The sequence below is a fragment of the Cyprinodon tularosa genome, unplaced genomic scaffold (assembly GCF_016077235.1).
Source record: "Cyprinodon tularosa strain WSP-4 unplaced genomic scaffold, ASM1607723v1 ctg908, whole genome shotgun sequence".
In the NCBI taxonomy this organism is placed as follows: Eukaryota; Metazoa; Chordata; class Actinopteri; order Cyprinodontiformes; family Cyprinodontidae; genus Cyprinodon; species Cyprinodon tularosa.
This window is the reverse complement of record NW_024039683.1, coordinates 626,823-643,489: the sequence shown is the minus strand read 5'-3', so window position 1 is coordinate 643,489 and position 16,667 is coordinate 626,823. Positions and strand designations below refer to the sequence as shown.

Genomic DNA, 16,667 nt, shown 5'->3' with positions numbered 1-16,667 from the left:
GAAGCCTCCAATGTATCCGCAGACGGATGCTCAGGGTGGCCGTCCTTCACGCAGTCTCAGATCTTGATTTGCCTTCCCTTTAACTCTGAACAGTCCCCCAGCATGATACTGCCACCACCATGTTTCACTGTGGTCATCTTGAGTTTTGGTTGAACTGAAAGTTTGGGTCAGATTCCAGACCGAATGCCTCTGCTCAATAGTTTGGGGACTTTTGAAGGTTGAGACTGATCTAATTTAGTGTATCAGAGAGAAAGAAAAACTTCTTGCATGGTTAAGGTTTTTTTTGTTTGGAGAACGAAATTTTAGAACCCAGTTATCATTTGAATTCTTCAGATGATGCCTGGGTTGATGGCATTGTAAGAAGGTTTGTGATTTTTTTTCTCCAGGTCCGAGTCGGCGATTCAAGCGCGTGGTGGAAACCATCCAGGCCCAGCTTCTCAGCTCCAACGACCAGCCAGGCATCCAGCCTCAGATATCCGGTAAGTCACTCACTTCCTGTCAGCCCTCCTCCTCCTCCGGACATGCCAGCACAGCCACAGCACACCTCGGCCTCGGAGCAGCCTGGCACACCGCTTTAAACGCACAACATCGCCCCGTGCATGCGCCCCCTCCCCCATGCCACGGGCTGCACACCAATATGCACAGCAGTGTTAGCCAGCCTCTGTGGAGACGTTTCTAGACCCACAGCAGCTGTAACCTCCCCTCCACAGACGGCGCTGGGCTCAGCAGAAACTCGCTCCGTCATCCTGATGGATGCTTCCAGCGAATAGTTCAGGATGGGTTCTGATTTTATAGGTTCTGCTTAAAAAGACGGACTGAAGGAAAGAGAGAGTGACTGTGTCCTCCAGGTGTCTCTCTGTTATCTTAATGTCCTCACTGTGTTTGTTTACTTGATAATGGTTCCCTCTTGTGGTAAAAAGCAGTAACTGCAGCCATAGTATCAGTGCCACACATGGGAACCGTTATCAGGACCGCCGTCCTTTACTGTCCACATCGCCGTGTCCCCGCCCCCCTCTGGCTTGCCTTTTCCATGCCGTCCTGCTTCCCGTCATCCACAGCTTGACTCCAGATCCTCCTGGATGGACTGAATCACCAGCATGCTCCACCGAAAACTCCAAACCACGCTCCCAGCGCCGGCTCAGACCGGACCTTTGTGTGTTTTCTGGTTTTGCTGTCATCTGGATCCGTTTCCGGTCTCAGTAACACGGAATCTGCATGCCCAACAGAACATACCTCACAGCTGTGTCCACATGTGACCCTGATGAACTTTCTCCGTCTGTCTGTCTGTCTGGTTTAGTTTTTTTAACATCAGCTGAAATGTCATACTATGAATGTTCAGCTTATTCCTCAGAAAGAGACCTTCGACCTGAAAATGGCCAATCAAGCACAATGTCATGTTATTATATCAAAACAATCAGATCAATCATCTCCAAACTTTTTCCACCTTCAATGTGACTTTTATACTGCAGAATGTAATAAAACAAACATCAACACTCATAGATCTGGTATGGAGAGAGTTTCGTTCCATTATTGTTGCAAAGAACATGTTTTGTTAATCGAGTAAAAAAAAAGGCAATCTGTAGAAATGAAACTAATAAAAAAAAAGGGTTGTAGAGGTTTTGGTTTATATATATTATATAAATATATAAGCTCTCTCTTGACCGATAGAACTGTTGCTCACATCCAGCAGACCAATAGAAATGCGTCTTGTGAAGCATAAACATATTTTTGTAAACTTTTCTTGTAATTTTTAAAAGAGAGAAAAAAATAACTACACTCCAAAGTTACAATAGTTTGGGAAAAAAGAAAGAACCTTTTGGTTTGTAACTCACGGAACAGAGTATTTGTAGAAAAACATCTAGAAATAAAATAAAAACTTTTATTTCTCTCTGCACCTTCAAATCCATAAGTACTATGCAAACATCTTTATGATTCAAAATGACCTTCACATCCTGCTCCTAGAAGGAAAATTTTAATTCTTAAAAATATAATTTTTTCTAAAAATATAAATTTAAAGAGCAAAATATGAGAACGCTTTTTTTAAACTAAAATATTTTTTGAAGCCTAATTCAAATTTTCATCCTATTTGTTTGCAACAATAATGGAATCAAATTCATTCCATATACGTTCTGGTTGAGAAAACATCCTCAGGCCTGTATCCATAATTTAAGGTATAAATGGCGCCTATGATTGACTGTAAAGGTTCCTGTAGAGGCAGAGGAACTGAGCCAAACATTCGGGTCTCTAGAAGGTGTGGTGCTGAAGTTGGTCGCCAGGTGCCCCGCCTGGTGTTTCTGACACTGTCCTCTGCTCTCAGATGGCTCTCAGCGCTCAGCTTCCAAAGCCACCAAACGTGGTAAGACCCGATCAGTGGGAGGTCCGGTTAAACGGGACCAGCTCTGGCTTTTAACACGTCACAGCAGGCTTCCTGGAGGCTTGTCACCAACACCACCAGCCTGAGCTAACGCGTGTGTCTGAGAGAGTGAGAGGGAGTTTCCATCTTAGCCGCTTATTTTAATTCAACGCAATTTATTTTTATTTAGACCAGAAAATAAAAAAATTTAAAAGGAAATAAACACTTTAGATAACCAAGTCATTTATGAACAACTAATCTAAAAGTATTTATGCAAAATAGTTATTTTTTAAAACCTGATAGTTAAAAAGGTTCTGTTAATATGCACTTAATAATTTGTCTGCAAAGACAATAATCTAAATAAATGTTTTTTTCTTCTAATCTTTTTGTTTTCTTCATACTTTGAAAATAAGACAGTAACCCAATTAAATTTATTATTTAGTTTAAAGTGGTACAAAGAGGAAAAAAAGTTTTTTACAGTATAAATTTGTGTTAATGAAAGAATAAAAAAAGAAATAATTCAATCTGTGGCTGAATTCAAATTCATGGGCTGTATCCTCCATGGACCCGTGAAAATAAGGAGAACGGAAGAGTTTTGGCTCTGAATTCAAACAGGTCTAACGTTCTGCGGCTTTCACTGCCGTACGCTCTGTCGCCTGGCAACCAAAAAGCAGGAAAAGGTGAATACCGGACTTTTTAATACTGCATCGTTTTAGATTTACATTTCTTTATTGTAAAGTGAACAAAGACTTCACTCATGAGTATACAGAGTGGAATAAAAGTAACGACCACCGGGTGCATCAACAAATAGAAGCTAATGTAATGATATAAAACAGGTAGAAAGATATAAGTAAATCTAAACAATGTATATATAAAAACTATATCTAAAAAATCCCTTATATTCAACAAAAAAAGTACTTAAGCAAATTGTGCAAAAAAGCAATTAAAAAAGTCCCCATACTACAGATATTACAGCCAAACCCAGTTACATAGTAACAGATAAAAACTGTTCAATAAATAAAACATTACCGCCACATATCTGACTCAATAACCATTTAAAAAAACTATTTTCATTAGTTTCAAACTGAACTATTCACATATTGTATTATATTAAACTGAACTTCCAATATTCACCACTGTCCCGGGCCAGGTACCTTTTTCCTCTGATCATGGAGCAGCCGGCTTGCTTGGTCTCAAAATGAATCATGGGATATCCAAGGCCGTAGGATACACCGGACCCGTCCTTCAAAACGGACAAAGAGAAGGATGCATTTATCGGCTGCAAAACGAGGAGTAATGGCATCCGAACAGACCTCCACGTCTTCGGCCTTCGAATCTGGCCTTCGGAGGAAGCATCCCATGAATTAGAATTCAGTCCATATTAAATTGAGAGCTCCAACAACTGATCCTGAACAAAATCCAGAAGGATCTGGAATGAAGAAAGAACTCAGTGGATCACAACCAGACAGCTGATCAGTGACAGGAAGCAGAGGAAGAGGCTTCAGTTTGTCCTGGAGTCTCACCAGTCCAGATTCAGCTGGTTCCAAAGAGAGGGAACCGGCATTACATCATAGGTCCAAAGTTAGTTTGTCCATCAGTGAACTTCATTAGATTCTAGGTCCAAAGATCAAAAAACCTGAGTCATCACACCTAAACCCAGAACCAGAACCTAGGCCAGAACTTTGACTGAATTTGAGGGGAATTAAAGCAGATCTGGGGTCCGTTTCAAGAACCAGTTTCTAGAAACTTTGAATTTATGAAGCCTAATGTCTGGAACTCTGAGTTTTCGGGTTTCATAAAAACTGCTGTGATTTAGTTTAATCAACTCTAAGTCGGTCCACTCAGAGCTAAATACGTGTTTAACAAGTATGAAAAGCCATTATCACTGAAGCCCTGATTCGACGGGTCACCATGGCGACAGGCAACAGGAAGTGCCTATTTCACCCCACTGGAACTAGACACTTTAATGTAGAATTGGAAAAAAAATGAGAATGTGTTTAAAAGAAAGAGAAACAGTGCTACAGCTACAAAGGAAAGGAAAATGGGGAAGGAGAAGATTGTTTGCTAGAGTTAATGCGTAGGTTTTTAATGAAGACCTGTATAGCAGGCCATTTTAACATTTATTAAAAGTACTCTTCTCTCTGTTGTTAAATTTTTAGATTATTAAAATAAGATTCTTCATGATCAAAGTCACATTCATGGCCAAAATAATACAAATGCTGACCAGTGACAATAGAAAAGAAACATTGTTCTAATAGATGGAACCTGTTCGTCGTCTCATAGGGTTCCTCCTCATGTTGATTCTGTCTACTTTTACACAGTAATGCTAAGTGGCTGTAGCCACTTCGGATGTTATCATCCCAATAAATGGTCATTATATGTAGCCTGGGTGCCATTCCGAACTTAGTTCGGAATGGCATTGCTCCATAGTAGCGCGAGTATGCTCGCCCACTCTCTGGCGATCCAATCAAATTGTCAGGGCGGGCTTTATACGATGATGGACAGATGATCAACAGTAACGTAATCAACCACGTGAACAAAGCGCGCTTGAGTGACAACAACAATGGCTGCCGCTGGAGAGTTGAGGTGTGTAGATTCTGCTATTAGGTCTGTTCTAGAAGATATCGACAACAAATTAATTTTAAAAGAGGAACAGAGAAACGCAATCAAGGCATTTGTTGAAAATAAAGATGTTTTTGGCGTCCTTCCTACGGGATTCGGCAAAAGTTTAATTTATCAGCTGGCTCCCTTGGTCGCTTAAAATACGTCACGCACTCCGTTGCTCTTATTGGTTGTAGGTCTATCCAATTGAGTGCAGAGGCATTTTTTTTCCTGGTTCGTTCGAAACACGCCCCATAATCACAGCTCTATGGAGCAGCATCAGACTCATATTCTGACTAGAATGGAGTAGGACTACGTCAGGCTACATTATTTGTGGTGATCAGTCTCATAGAATGGCTTCAGATTGTGCCAGTAGACTCAATTCAATTCAATTCAATACAGTTCAATTCAATTTATTTATATAGCGCCAAATTCACAACACATGTCATCTCAAGGCACTTTACAGTTCAACCAGATCATACAGTCAAATTGATACAAAGTTTTCTATCTAAGGAATACCTTAGTAGGTTGTTACCACCTTGAATCCTAACCCTAAGGTAATTCCTTTTCACTCAACGGAATTAATCTGTGTGTAATCTGAAAATAATTTCAGTAGTTCTTCATGTACTCAAAAAATAAAATGATCTGCATGCCTCTCATATTAAACAAACCAAAGACAAATACATTTTGTATCCTGACAACTGAGTTGTAGAATCCTCTCCTTGTAAATATTTAATTCTCTGTGAAGTAATGCCGATCATTCTTAAATAAAATCTTAATAACAGGAGGTAAAAATGCAGCTCCAGACTAGCTTTATATGTGGTGACATCACGAGTACGCTTCTGTTCCAGTTGACCATAATTATAGTGCTCCAGTTCTTCCAGAGTCCACACTTTACTGTGTCCTTCTCAAGATCATACTTGGTGAGAACAATAATCCGTTCTTACGTTCTTTGGAATCGAGAAACTGCCAGCTTTTCCCTAATTTCAGGTTTAGAAAACTTAGTTCTATTTCATCCCTACTGACCGCCAGAGGGCGGTGCTGAAAGCACTGAATGTTCCCTTCGGGCATGCGCAGTTCGAGTAATTATACCAACAGAGTCACACCTGTGACACCGGATGACCACTCAGAAGCTATATAGCCTGGTGTCATCCTTTGCTCTGCTCCTTTTTTCTTCTCGCAAGCGGTTCGCTAACTTCCCCGTTGTCTGAAGCCCCTGTCTCTTGACCGGAGTTGCGGTTATTCTCCGCCCTCCCAGGGCTGCAACGGGTCGATTCTGAAGATTACGGAAGGTAAGTGAGTTGTTTGCTGGTGATGGTAGCGTCCGCGCCCCCTCTCCCGGCTCACGACTTTAGCTTTTTACCTACAGCTTCGTGCTGTTTTGTTCCGAACTGGTGACGGCAGCGTTTTCGCCCCTACTCCCAGTGTGAATAACTTCACTGCCGAAGTTATATACGGCTAACGTAGTTAGCTTCTTTAGTTTGTTGGTGTTATACCTGGTGACGGCAGCGGTTTTCGGCCCCTCTCCCAGTATATTCCCTACTTTTGCATCCTTTTTTTCACCGGTCTGCACTGCTATAATTACTGACGGCCGCGGTTTTCGCCCCCTCTCCCAACCAAGTCTGGTCTACTTCGTTGCCGAAGTTGGAGACGGCTAACGTTGTTAGCCTTTTTTGGTTTGTTTGCAGCCTTCTTCATCGGTCTGCTTAATTATAAATGGTGACGGCAGCGTTTTCGCCCCCTCTCCCAATATCAACCTTTTTTTGCAGCCTTTTCGTTGGTCTGCTCTCTTAATTGGTGACGGCAGCGTTTATCGCTCCTACTCCCTACTTAAGTTGCCATACAGCTAACGTTGTTAGCTTTTTTTGTTTATTGCTTTTATACCTGGTGACGGTAGCGGTTCTCGCCCCCTCTCCCGGTATCGGCCGCCTTGTGTCCGCAGCCTCTCTTGTTTTATCCGCTATAATTGGTGACGGCAGCGTTGTTCGCTCCTACTTCCAACTTAAGTTTCCATACAGCTAACGTTGTTAGCTTTTTTGGTTTATTGGTTTTATACCTGGTGACGGTAGCGGTTCTCGCCCCCTCTCCCAGTATCGGCTGCCTTGTGCTCGCAGCCTCTTTCGTTTCTCTGCTGTAATTGGTGACGGCTGCGTTTGCGCCCCCTCTCCCGATTTTCGATAACTTTCTGTTCTTTAAGCCTTGTCGGCCTTCGACATGGATGGCTCTCACAGCTGCATAGATTGTGGGGCTGCCCTGCAGGCAGAGGATGGCCACGACCTGTGCCCTACCTGCCTTGGACATGAGCACCTTTTGGAGGCGCTGTCTGAGAACCCCTGTATGAACTGCAGCTTTATGCCCCTTGCAGTGAGGGTGGCCCGGTTGGCCCAGTTGTGCCCCCAGGAGGGCTCGGACCTTCCGCCCTCTGGGCAGGTGGTTCCCCCCAAGCGTTCTAAGCGCCGTGGTGGGACCACAGCATCTGTGCCCCTCCCCCGGAGGAAGCGGGCCAAACCTGACCAGGGCCTGTCCACAAGGGTGGAGCAGTTGTCAGCAGAGCTGGCAGAGATGAAGTCCTTGTTGCAGACACGGCAATCTGATCCCTCGCTCCCAGTGGTTGGGCTCTCTTCCCCACCAATGCCCGAGCTGGTTGTAGAGGATGACGTTATCTCTCTGGCTGCCTCCGCTTCTCATTTTAGAGATGAGGAGGAAGCAGGGTCCTCTCAAGCCTCTGAGGCTGGTTCATTTTCATCTCAGAGTGCGGTTGGAGAGGCCGGTGACGGTTCCATGCGGGAGGTCATGTCTATGGCCCTGAAGCAGCTGCAGCTGGAACTCCCACAAGGAGAGGCATCCAGCTCTGGCAGTGCTTTTTTCAGACGTGGAAGGGCTCCTACTCCTTTTTCTGTACCTCCATCAGAGGAGTACCTGAAGGAGTTACACGCCTGTTGGCGGGAACCGAGAGCGCTGTCGCGTCTCTCCTCGGATGGTCGTGTATTAGCTGCCATGCATGAGTCAGTGAAGGCCGGCCTGGACCGTATGCCAGCAATTGAACCAGCTGTTGCTTCACTGATTGTGTCACCAGATGAAGCCCTGCGTCCTGATGTCCGGTGCCCGCGGACTCAATGTCGGGTTACAGATGACCTCCTCTGTAAGGCGTACAATGCAGGAGCGCGTGCTGGCCGCCTTGGCAATTCCCTGGCGCACCTCATGTTTGCCCTGTCTGCATCTGTTCAGGACACTGGTGGTGCAAGTGCGGCGATTGGTTATAGTGACGCAGCGCTGCAGGCCTTCGCGCTGATGACCAGAGAGCTTGGACGGGTCATGTCTTTCCTTGTCCAAGCTCGTAGACAGGTCTGGTTGGCACAGTCTCCTCTGACTGAAGCATGCCGTAGGACCCTCAGGGGTGTCCCGGTTGTACCAGGGGAGCTGTTTGGATCAGCTGCCTTGGAGGCGCTGGAACGGACTGCTCAGGCACGTCAGACTAGCCAGCAGCTTTCCGGCCTTCGCAGGAGCATACCTGCCTTTCCCCAGCGTTCGGGCCGCCCTGCCACTACCCCCAGCGTTCAGCCACGACCTCAGACCGGTGGCAGACCTGTTGGTTCCTATCCCCATGATGTGCGGCAGAGACCGAGAAGGGACTTTCGTGAGCCAGTCTGCCGCCCTGTTAGACAGACCCGGGCCTCAAATCCTGGACGCCCTCCCCCCAGAGCCCCCAGGGGCCGTGGGGATAGAAGATGATGCCACCGGGCCAGCCGTCGGACATTTTTCCCATCAGCAGCTGAATTTCTGGGCTGCTCATGCCGTAGATCCATGGGTGGTTGCCACCTTAACCAATGGCTACAGGCTCCAGTTCCGACGGCGGCCCCCCCTCTCACACCGGGTCAAGATGACTGTCATCACAGACCCGGTGAAATCTCAGGCACTAGACCAGGAGCTTTCCGCCCTCCTGGGCAAGGGGGCAATCGAGTCTGTAGATCCTCTGCAGCAACCCAGAGGCTACTACTCCACATACTTCCTTGTGGCCAAGAAGACCGGCGGTTTTTGCCCCATTTTAGATCTAAGGGGACTGAATCGGTACCTGAAGGTCCTTCCCTTCCACATGCTCACCATAACAGAGGTCCTTCAGACCATTGTGGCGGGAGATTGGTTTACATCAGTAGATCTGACAGACGCCTACTTTCACGTGCCTATTGCGGCAGAACATCGCCGTTTTCTCAGGTTCGCCTATCGGGGGCGCCATTGGCAATTCCGGGTGCTCCCATTCGGGCTCTCCCTTTCCCCGAGGGTGTTTACTCGATGCGTGAAAGCAGCCCTCTCTCCTCTACAGGCCTCCGGAGTCAGGATTCTGCCATACCTGGACGATTGGCTTCTTTGTGCTCCCTCTCAGGTAGCTGCCTCTCGGGATACGTCCCAGCTTCTACTTCATGTGTCAATGTTAGGCCTCAAAGTCAACTTGGCAAAGAGTTGTCTGGTTCCATCTCAGACAACCACCTTTCTTGGGATGCATCTGGACTCTGCTACCATGATGGCCCGTCCATCTGTTCACAGGGTAGACGACATACTCCAGCTTGTCCGTCGATTCAGACTGGGCAGGGAGTTTCCCTACATCACCTTCCTGCGAATGCTGGGCAAACTGACATCAGTCACTCGTGTCGTGCCCTTAGGGCTGCTCCTTCTGCGTCCTTTGCAGCGATGGCTCAACAGCTTTCGCCTAGACGCCAGGCTGCACAGGCATCGCAGGCTAATGGTGACCAGGAGCTGCCTCCATGCCCTAGCTCCTTGGCGAGACGGGACCCTTTTGTCCAGTGGTGTTCCAATGGGGCTAGTAGTGTGTCGAAGGGAGGTGGTCACCACGGATGCCAGCCTCATGGGCTGGGGTGCCGTGTGGCAACACAGAGCTGTTCGGGGTCTCTGGGACCCAAGGGAGCGCACCGAACACATAAATGTGCTGGAGCTGCGGGCTGTGCACATGGCCCTCAGGTGCCTTCTGCCCCACCTAGAGGGAAGGAACGTGCTGATTCGGACAGACAACACCTCTGTTGTTTATCATATAAACCACCAAGGTGGCACCAGGTCAGCACGTCTCTTGAAGGTGTCGAGGGATCTCCTGGAATGGGCGTATCCCCGTCTGTGTACCCTGCGCGCAGCGTATCTGCCAGGACGGCAGAACCAGGTTGCGGACTCTCTATCCCGCCAGGCACCTGCTCCGGGAGAGTGGTCTCTTCACCCCGACGTAGTGCGCATAATCTGGAACCTCTTTGGGCAGGCAGAGGTAGATCTGTTCGCCACAGAGGAGTCGACCCATTGCCCCCTATGGTATTCCCTAACCGGGATGGCGGGCGCACTGGGCCAGGATGCACTGGCTCATCCATGGCCGCGGGTTCTCCTGTATGCCTTTCCACCCCTCTCACTGGTTTGGCCGACTCTACGGAGGGTTCTCGAGCAGGGCCACAGAGTGTTGCTGGTAGCTCCGTTCTGGCCAGCGCGGCCGTGGTTCCCGCTGCTTTGGAGTCTGTGTCACGGTACTCCATGGCGTCTTCCAGCAAGGAGGGATCTGCTGTCTCAGTTGGGGGGACAGATATGGCACCCCAACCCTCAACGTCTCCAGCTGTGGGCATGGCCCCTGGGAGGCTGACTGGGTGTTCAAACACCGTGAGACACACCGTATTGAGTGCTAGGGCTTCCTCCACTCGGCTGCAGTATGCTAACAGATGGCGCCTCTTTTCTCAGTGGTGCTCTGCCCACAATGAGAACCCGCTTTCCTGCTCGGTGCCCACTATTTTGGAGTTCCTCCAGTCTCTCCTTGATAAGGGCCGCTCTCCTTCGACCCTTAAAGTGTATGTTGCAGCAATTTCATGTCTTCACCGAACTGTTGACAACCGTACAGTGGGGCGCCATGAACTGGTTTCACTTTTTCTGCGTGGTGCTCGTAGGTTGTGCCAGCGGCCAGCCCCACGAGCCCCAGATTTGGATCTGCCATTGGTTCTCACAGCTCTGTGCCACCCTCCATTCGAGCCTTTGGCACAAGCAGAACTCAAGTGGCTTTCCTGCAAGGCTGCTTTCCTGATGGCTATCGTCTCAGCTAAGAGGGTCAGCGAGCTACATGCTCTTTCTGTCAGCCCTAGGTGTATCAGGTGGAATCCAGATGGCTCTGGTGTTACCCTGTGGCCTAATACTGCGTTTGTGCCTAAGGTGTTGTCTCCTTTTCACCGTAACCAGCCATTGCGGCTCGCTCGGTTTCAGCCTCAATCTGGTACAACTGAGAATGAGTCGGAGTTGTTGTGCCCGGTAAGAGCGTTGGAGGCATACATTGCAGCCACCGCCAATCTGAGACGCTTGGACCAGCTTTTCCTATGCTATGGGGGTCCAAGGTTAGGCTGTCCTCTTTCTAAACAGCGTCTGTCCCATTGGATTGTGAGTGTCATCTGCCACGCCTACGCTGCAGGTCACTGCTCCCTGCCAGTCGGTGTGAGAGCACATTCCACCAGGAGCGTCACCGCTTCCTGGGCTGCTTTGAGAGGGGTTCCGCTGGAAGCTATATGTGCTGCTGCTTCATGGGCTTCCCCAACCACCTTCACCAGGTTCTACAGTGTCAATGTGGCTGCCCCTCATCCCCTGGGTCAGGTCCTTTTACAAGGTTCTGCTGGGCCTCCTCTGTGAGGTATGTGCTCAGGATTCCTTGTGACATCGTTGGCATTAGTCATTCAGTGCTTTCAGCACCGCCCTCTGGCGGTCAGTAGGGATGAAATAGAACGAAAGTTACGTATGTAACTACGGTTCTATGAATCCCGGATGACCGCCAGAGCTTCTCTGTCAATCAGAATCCTTGCTTTTGCGAGAAGATTCTGTAGGAGCAGAGCAAAGGATGACACCAGGCTATATAGCTTCTGAGTGGTCATCCGGTGTCACAGGTGTGACTCTGTTGGTATAATTACTCGAACTGCGCATGCCCAAAGGGAACATTCAGTGCTTTCAGCACCGCCCTCTGGCGGTCATCCGGGATTCATAGAACCGTAGTTACATACGTAACTTTCGTTTTTAGTAAACCTGCTTCATGAAATGGACCCTGGATCAGAAACGTCTATAAAAACGATCCAAAAGCAGCAGCATTGAAACTCTTCAGAAGAATCAAAGCAAAAAAAGTAAATGTCAACCTTAAAAAAATTAAATTAAAAGAAGGTAGAGAATTTAACAAAAAAAAAAAAGAATAAGATGCTAACAATCTTAATTTAAAAGATTAGGAAAAATGTATTGTTTGTTATAACGGTGCAAGAAGCTCCAGGGCTTAACCAACATTTACCTAAACTGTCTCCACAAGCTATTATTTCATGTTCTTATTTCTTTTCCCTGTTAAAGGGCCATAGAAATGATTAGATAGCTGGATGTCGGCCCCTGAGTGATTGGCTCCTAACCATCCTTTGCATGCTCAGACTTCACTGAGGGTCAGCAAAACCTTTCTAGAGTTCAGCAGAGCAAAGAAAAACCACTGACACTAAACACCACGCACTAATGTGAAAATGTGTTCGTCTCAGATGAGTGATGGTAAGTTTCTATGACGACGGCACATTTATCTCCACCAAAGGGCATCCGATGTAAAGGACACCCGGTTCTGCACTAACTCTGGCATTAATATGTGACGTGTAACCATGTTTGTTCTGTTTATCGTTGCATGTTTTATTGACTGTATGAAAATAATATTTGTCCTTGAAAACGGATGCATTTTCTGTGAGTGCTGTGATGGATGTTGACAGTGATGTTGGGTTCAGTGGAGCTCTGGAAGACGCAGCTAAGAGCTTTTTATTGTTGGAAATGACTTTAACATAAAATAACCTTTTATTTCATAAAATTACCTTTTCTTTTGATAATTCAGTCTCAATGTGTGAGGTTAAAGAACGGAACACTTCAAAGGACGGCTTAGTCCATTCTTTAGACCAGGGGTTCCCATAGCGACGGTCAGGACCCCCCGGCAGTCCTGAGATGATTTTGAATCATTGTGATGTGATTTCTAAATTATATGGAGGACCAAAATATATTACGAAATAAATAAATGTACTGTTAAATATGTAGATATTATAAATTTAACAGTACATTTATTTATTTTGATTCAATTATTACAGTAAATATATTGTGAGATTATAAAATGCACAATTTGATATTAAAACTTTCCATTAAATTATTAAAAAAACATTGAAAAGGTGGCTGCATAGTGGTTAGTGCGTAGGGCTTGGAATCGTGAGGTTGTGAGTTTGAAACCTACTCCCAAACGCTGCCTTTATGGGTTCCTGAGCAAAGACCCTTAACCCCACACTGCTCCCCGGGCGCCGCAAATGGCAGCCCACTGCTTCCCAAGGGGAGGGTTTAATGCAGAGAGTTCATTTCGTTTCGCCGTACTGGTGACAGTGTAATGACAATAAAAAAACACTGAAAAAAAAAGGAATAAAATGTCATTTAAAAAAATTATGTAATTAAATATTAACACAATTCATAATAATAACCGTATTTTTCAGACTAAATTCATTTAGCACAAGAACAGGTTAGCAGCAAGCATTACGGAGAACAAATTTCCAGATCTCACACATTTTGTCATTGCTCAACTCCTTCAGAGCTCACGAAGCCTCATCTTTCAGTAGAAGCTCTTACTGTTTGTCATTTCCAGGATCCGTGCCGGAAGCACGATCCATTCTGTGCATCCAGATATACTTCCAGGTCGTCCTCGATTTTAGTTTGTTAAAAATATCTAAATGATGTTTTCCCTTACCAAAAAATAGTAAACATACTAAAATATAATATGTTAAACTTTAACACATTATATTTTACCTTAAACAGTTAAAGGTTAATAATGGGTTCCTTGAGAAAATAAATGCCTTAAAATCCTTTCTTTTATCACTTGTCTCGAGCTACACTGGAAATGGGATCCTACGCTACATCCCAGAGCTAACTTTTTTTGGCAAAATCTAATGTTTTATAGTTTTATGTTTTTGTTTCATTTTAACCTTATGCTATATAGAGCGTTATCAAAAGAAAGAAAAAACTAAAATGCAGATAAACATGGTTTAATCTTATTTCACCGGACTGTTCTGAGCAGGTCTGATAATCACGTGAGAAGCAATCTAACGTAGAAAATGTACAAAGCATAAAAATTGTCTCCCAAAGTTATAAAACATTTTTTGCAGATGTGTATTACCGTATTTTCACGACCATAAGGCGCACCGTACTAAAAGGCGCACTCTCAGTTATGTGTGCCATTTCTGTATTTAACACACACATAAGGCGCACCGGACTATAGGGCGCGTTTTTTATATACAGGAACATGTCCTCTACTACCTTTAAATACCTCTACTGCGTATTTAAAAATACAGCGGGGGCAAAACTGAGTATGACTGTGCTTTATTCATGTATTTATTACAAACTATTAATCAAACCTGGCAGCTGGCCGTGAGACAGACACATCGCAGATGACACAGCGCTGTGATCACTCCTAAATTAACTTAAAATCCTGAAACCTGCCGACAGAATATGTTCGCTTTTATTACCGGTATCCTGGTGCCTGCAGTTTTAATTATTTAGATGAAAAACACCTGCCAGCCGCCGCGGTGAGGCTGCAGATGAAAGGATTTCTACTGTCGGTGCACCGCTGGTATGTGGGGGTCTGAGCGCCTCCGACAGAAATAGATAATCTGGATGAACTGACTGCAATTATTAAGTTTTCAGGTGGACTTTCTCACTTAAAAACATATTAAAACTACTTTATTCCCACTGATCACAGCAAATATAGCTGCAAGATTTAGATTATTTAGATGAAAAAACACCTGCCAGCCACCGCGGTGAAGAGGAGGAGACCCGCCCAGAGGCTGCTGTTGAATTAAGTTTTCAGGTAGAAAAATAGAGCGGGAGCAAAACTGAGTATGTTTGTGCTTTATTCATGTATTTATTACAAAGTATTAATCAAACCCATCAAAGTCATCATCCTCTGTTTCTGAATTAAACAGCTGCGCTAAATCAGACATGACAGTTTCCCCTTCTTCGCTGTCAGTCACTTTCCGTGCAGCGCAGCTCCTCAGAAATAATGCCGGCTTTTGCGAAAGCTTGAACAATAGAGCCAGCAGACACGTTAGTCCAAGCATCAACAATCCATCCGCAAACGGTGGCGTAACTTGCCCGGCGCTGCCTTCCACTTATCCTGAAACTGTGGTCTCCGTCTGTCATCCATCGCTCCCACGCCGCTCGCAGCCTTACTTTGAACGGCCGCTTCACACCGATGTCGAGCGGTGGAAGTTCCTTTGTCAGACCCCCCGGGATAACGGCGAGCACAGCATCCATTTGATTCACCATGTTTTTCTCATCAGCTGTGAGATGGGCACGCATGGAGTCACAGATTAACTGCGATGGTGATGCGTGGAAAAAACCACCTGGTCTCCTCACATACACCTGCCTCAGCCACGCTTTCATCATCTTCTCATCCATCCAGCCTTTTTCATTTAATATCATATGTCATCAGAGCGCTGTGTCTGTCTCGCTGTCAGCTCCCAGATCAGCTTCTCTGATTGGTTGATGCGGCGCGTCCAGCAGCAAAACTTCAATTTTTCCATCTCGAGCAGCAGCAGCGCGTTGGCAGTGCGTCAGATGCTTAAACGCTCCCGACGCAGCACCTGCTGCTCAAAACGCGCTGCGGGACCTTTTGCTGCACCTATACGCGCGTCAACCATTGACTTTGCATGTAAACTCGCTGCTTCTGCTGCACCTGCTGGGTCCGGTTCACACCGATGTCGAGCGGTTGAACAGCGAGCACAGCGTTAATTTGTTTCCCCATGTTTTTCACATCAGCTGTGAGATGGGCACGCATGGAGTCACATATTAACAGTGATGGTGATGAGTGGAAAAAAAACACCTGGTCTCCTTACATTCAGCCACTCTTTCATCATCTCCTCAATGAGGTGGACTCAAAAGTCGCAGTTACAACACACATAGGGCGCACCGCACCAAAGGGCGCACCGCACATTTTGAGGGGGAAAAAATACGTTTAAGTGCGCCTTATAGTCGTGAAAATACGGTACTATTCTTTAGTGAGTTAAGGATAGAAATAATTAGTTTAGTACCATAATCACATTATTTATGGATACCCGGATGTGTATCTGTTCGCACATGAGCGGAACGGATCGGGTAGTGACACTGCTGAGGGAGCTACCATCCTTTTTCATCCCTACTCCAAGTTTTATGTAGAGCTCCCCCTACAGGTTTGTTGGGGGACAGTTCAGTAGATATCAGAGGCTCATAGCTTGCTGAAGTTTATACACTGTGGAAAATAAGTATTTGAACACCCTGCTATTTTGCAAAGTCTCCCACTTAGAAATCATGGAAGGATCTGATTTTGTCATTGTAGGTTAATGTCCACTATGAGAGACATAATCGGAAAAAAAATTCCAGAAATCTCCGTATTATTTTTAAACTATTTGTTATATTGGTAATTTTAGGGGTCAGGAGCTGAAAAGTTTGGCAACCTCTGCTTTAGACCAACAGGAAGTAAAACATTTTTTCACACTTTATTTCAGTTTCAGCTGTGCTTTAAATCAACAAAGATTCCTGTAACTTACCAATAAAACGACACGTTTTAGGTGCTTTTACAGTTTTTAAAGGGATAGTTCGGGATTTTTGACATGAATCTGTATGGCATCCCCATCACCAGTGTCATGCAATCACACTGACTTACCCCTGGCAGCAT

At 45.8% G+C, this 16,667-nt stretch overlaps 2 protein-coding genes across 8 annotated transcripts in view; one reads left to right on the top strand and one right to left on the bottom strand.

The window, feature by feature from the left end:
- LOC119776092 (ankyrin repeat and BTB/POZ domain-containing protein 2-like) overlaps positions 1–16,667 on the bottom strand; it is a 58,285-nt gene that overhangs the window by 1,532 nt on the left and 40,086 nt on the right. The gene's annotated exons all lie outside the window — the stretch shown is intronic.
- Positions 1–16,667, top strand: part of LOC119776093 (serine/threonine-protein kinase BRSK2-like) — a 164,673-nt gene that overhangs the window by 145,393 nt on the left and 2,613 nt on the right. For 6 of the 7 annotated variants that reach the window (XM_038274332.1, XM_038274327.1, XM_038274331.1 and 3 more), the window contains one exon: positions 387–479. In XM_038274332.1, coding sequence (XP_038130260.1) covers positions 387–479 — 93 coding nt within the window. Of the gene's footprint in view, positions 1–386; positions 480–2,317; positions 3,293–16,667 lie in introns of those variants that run through there. The other variant, XM_038274329.1, reaches the window with a different exon arrangement.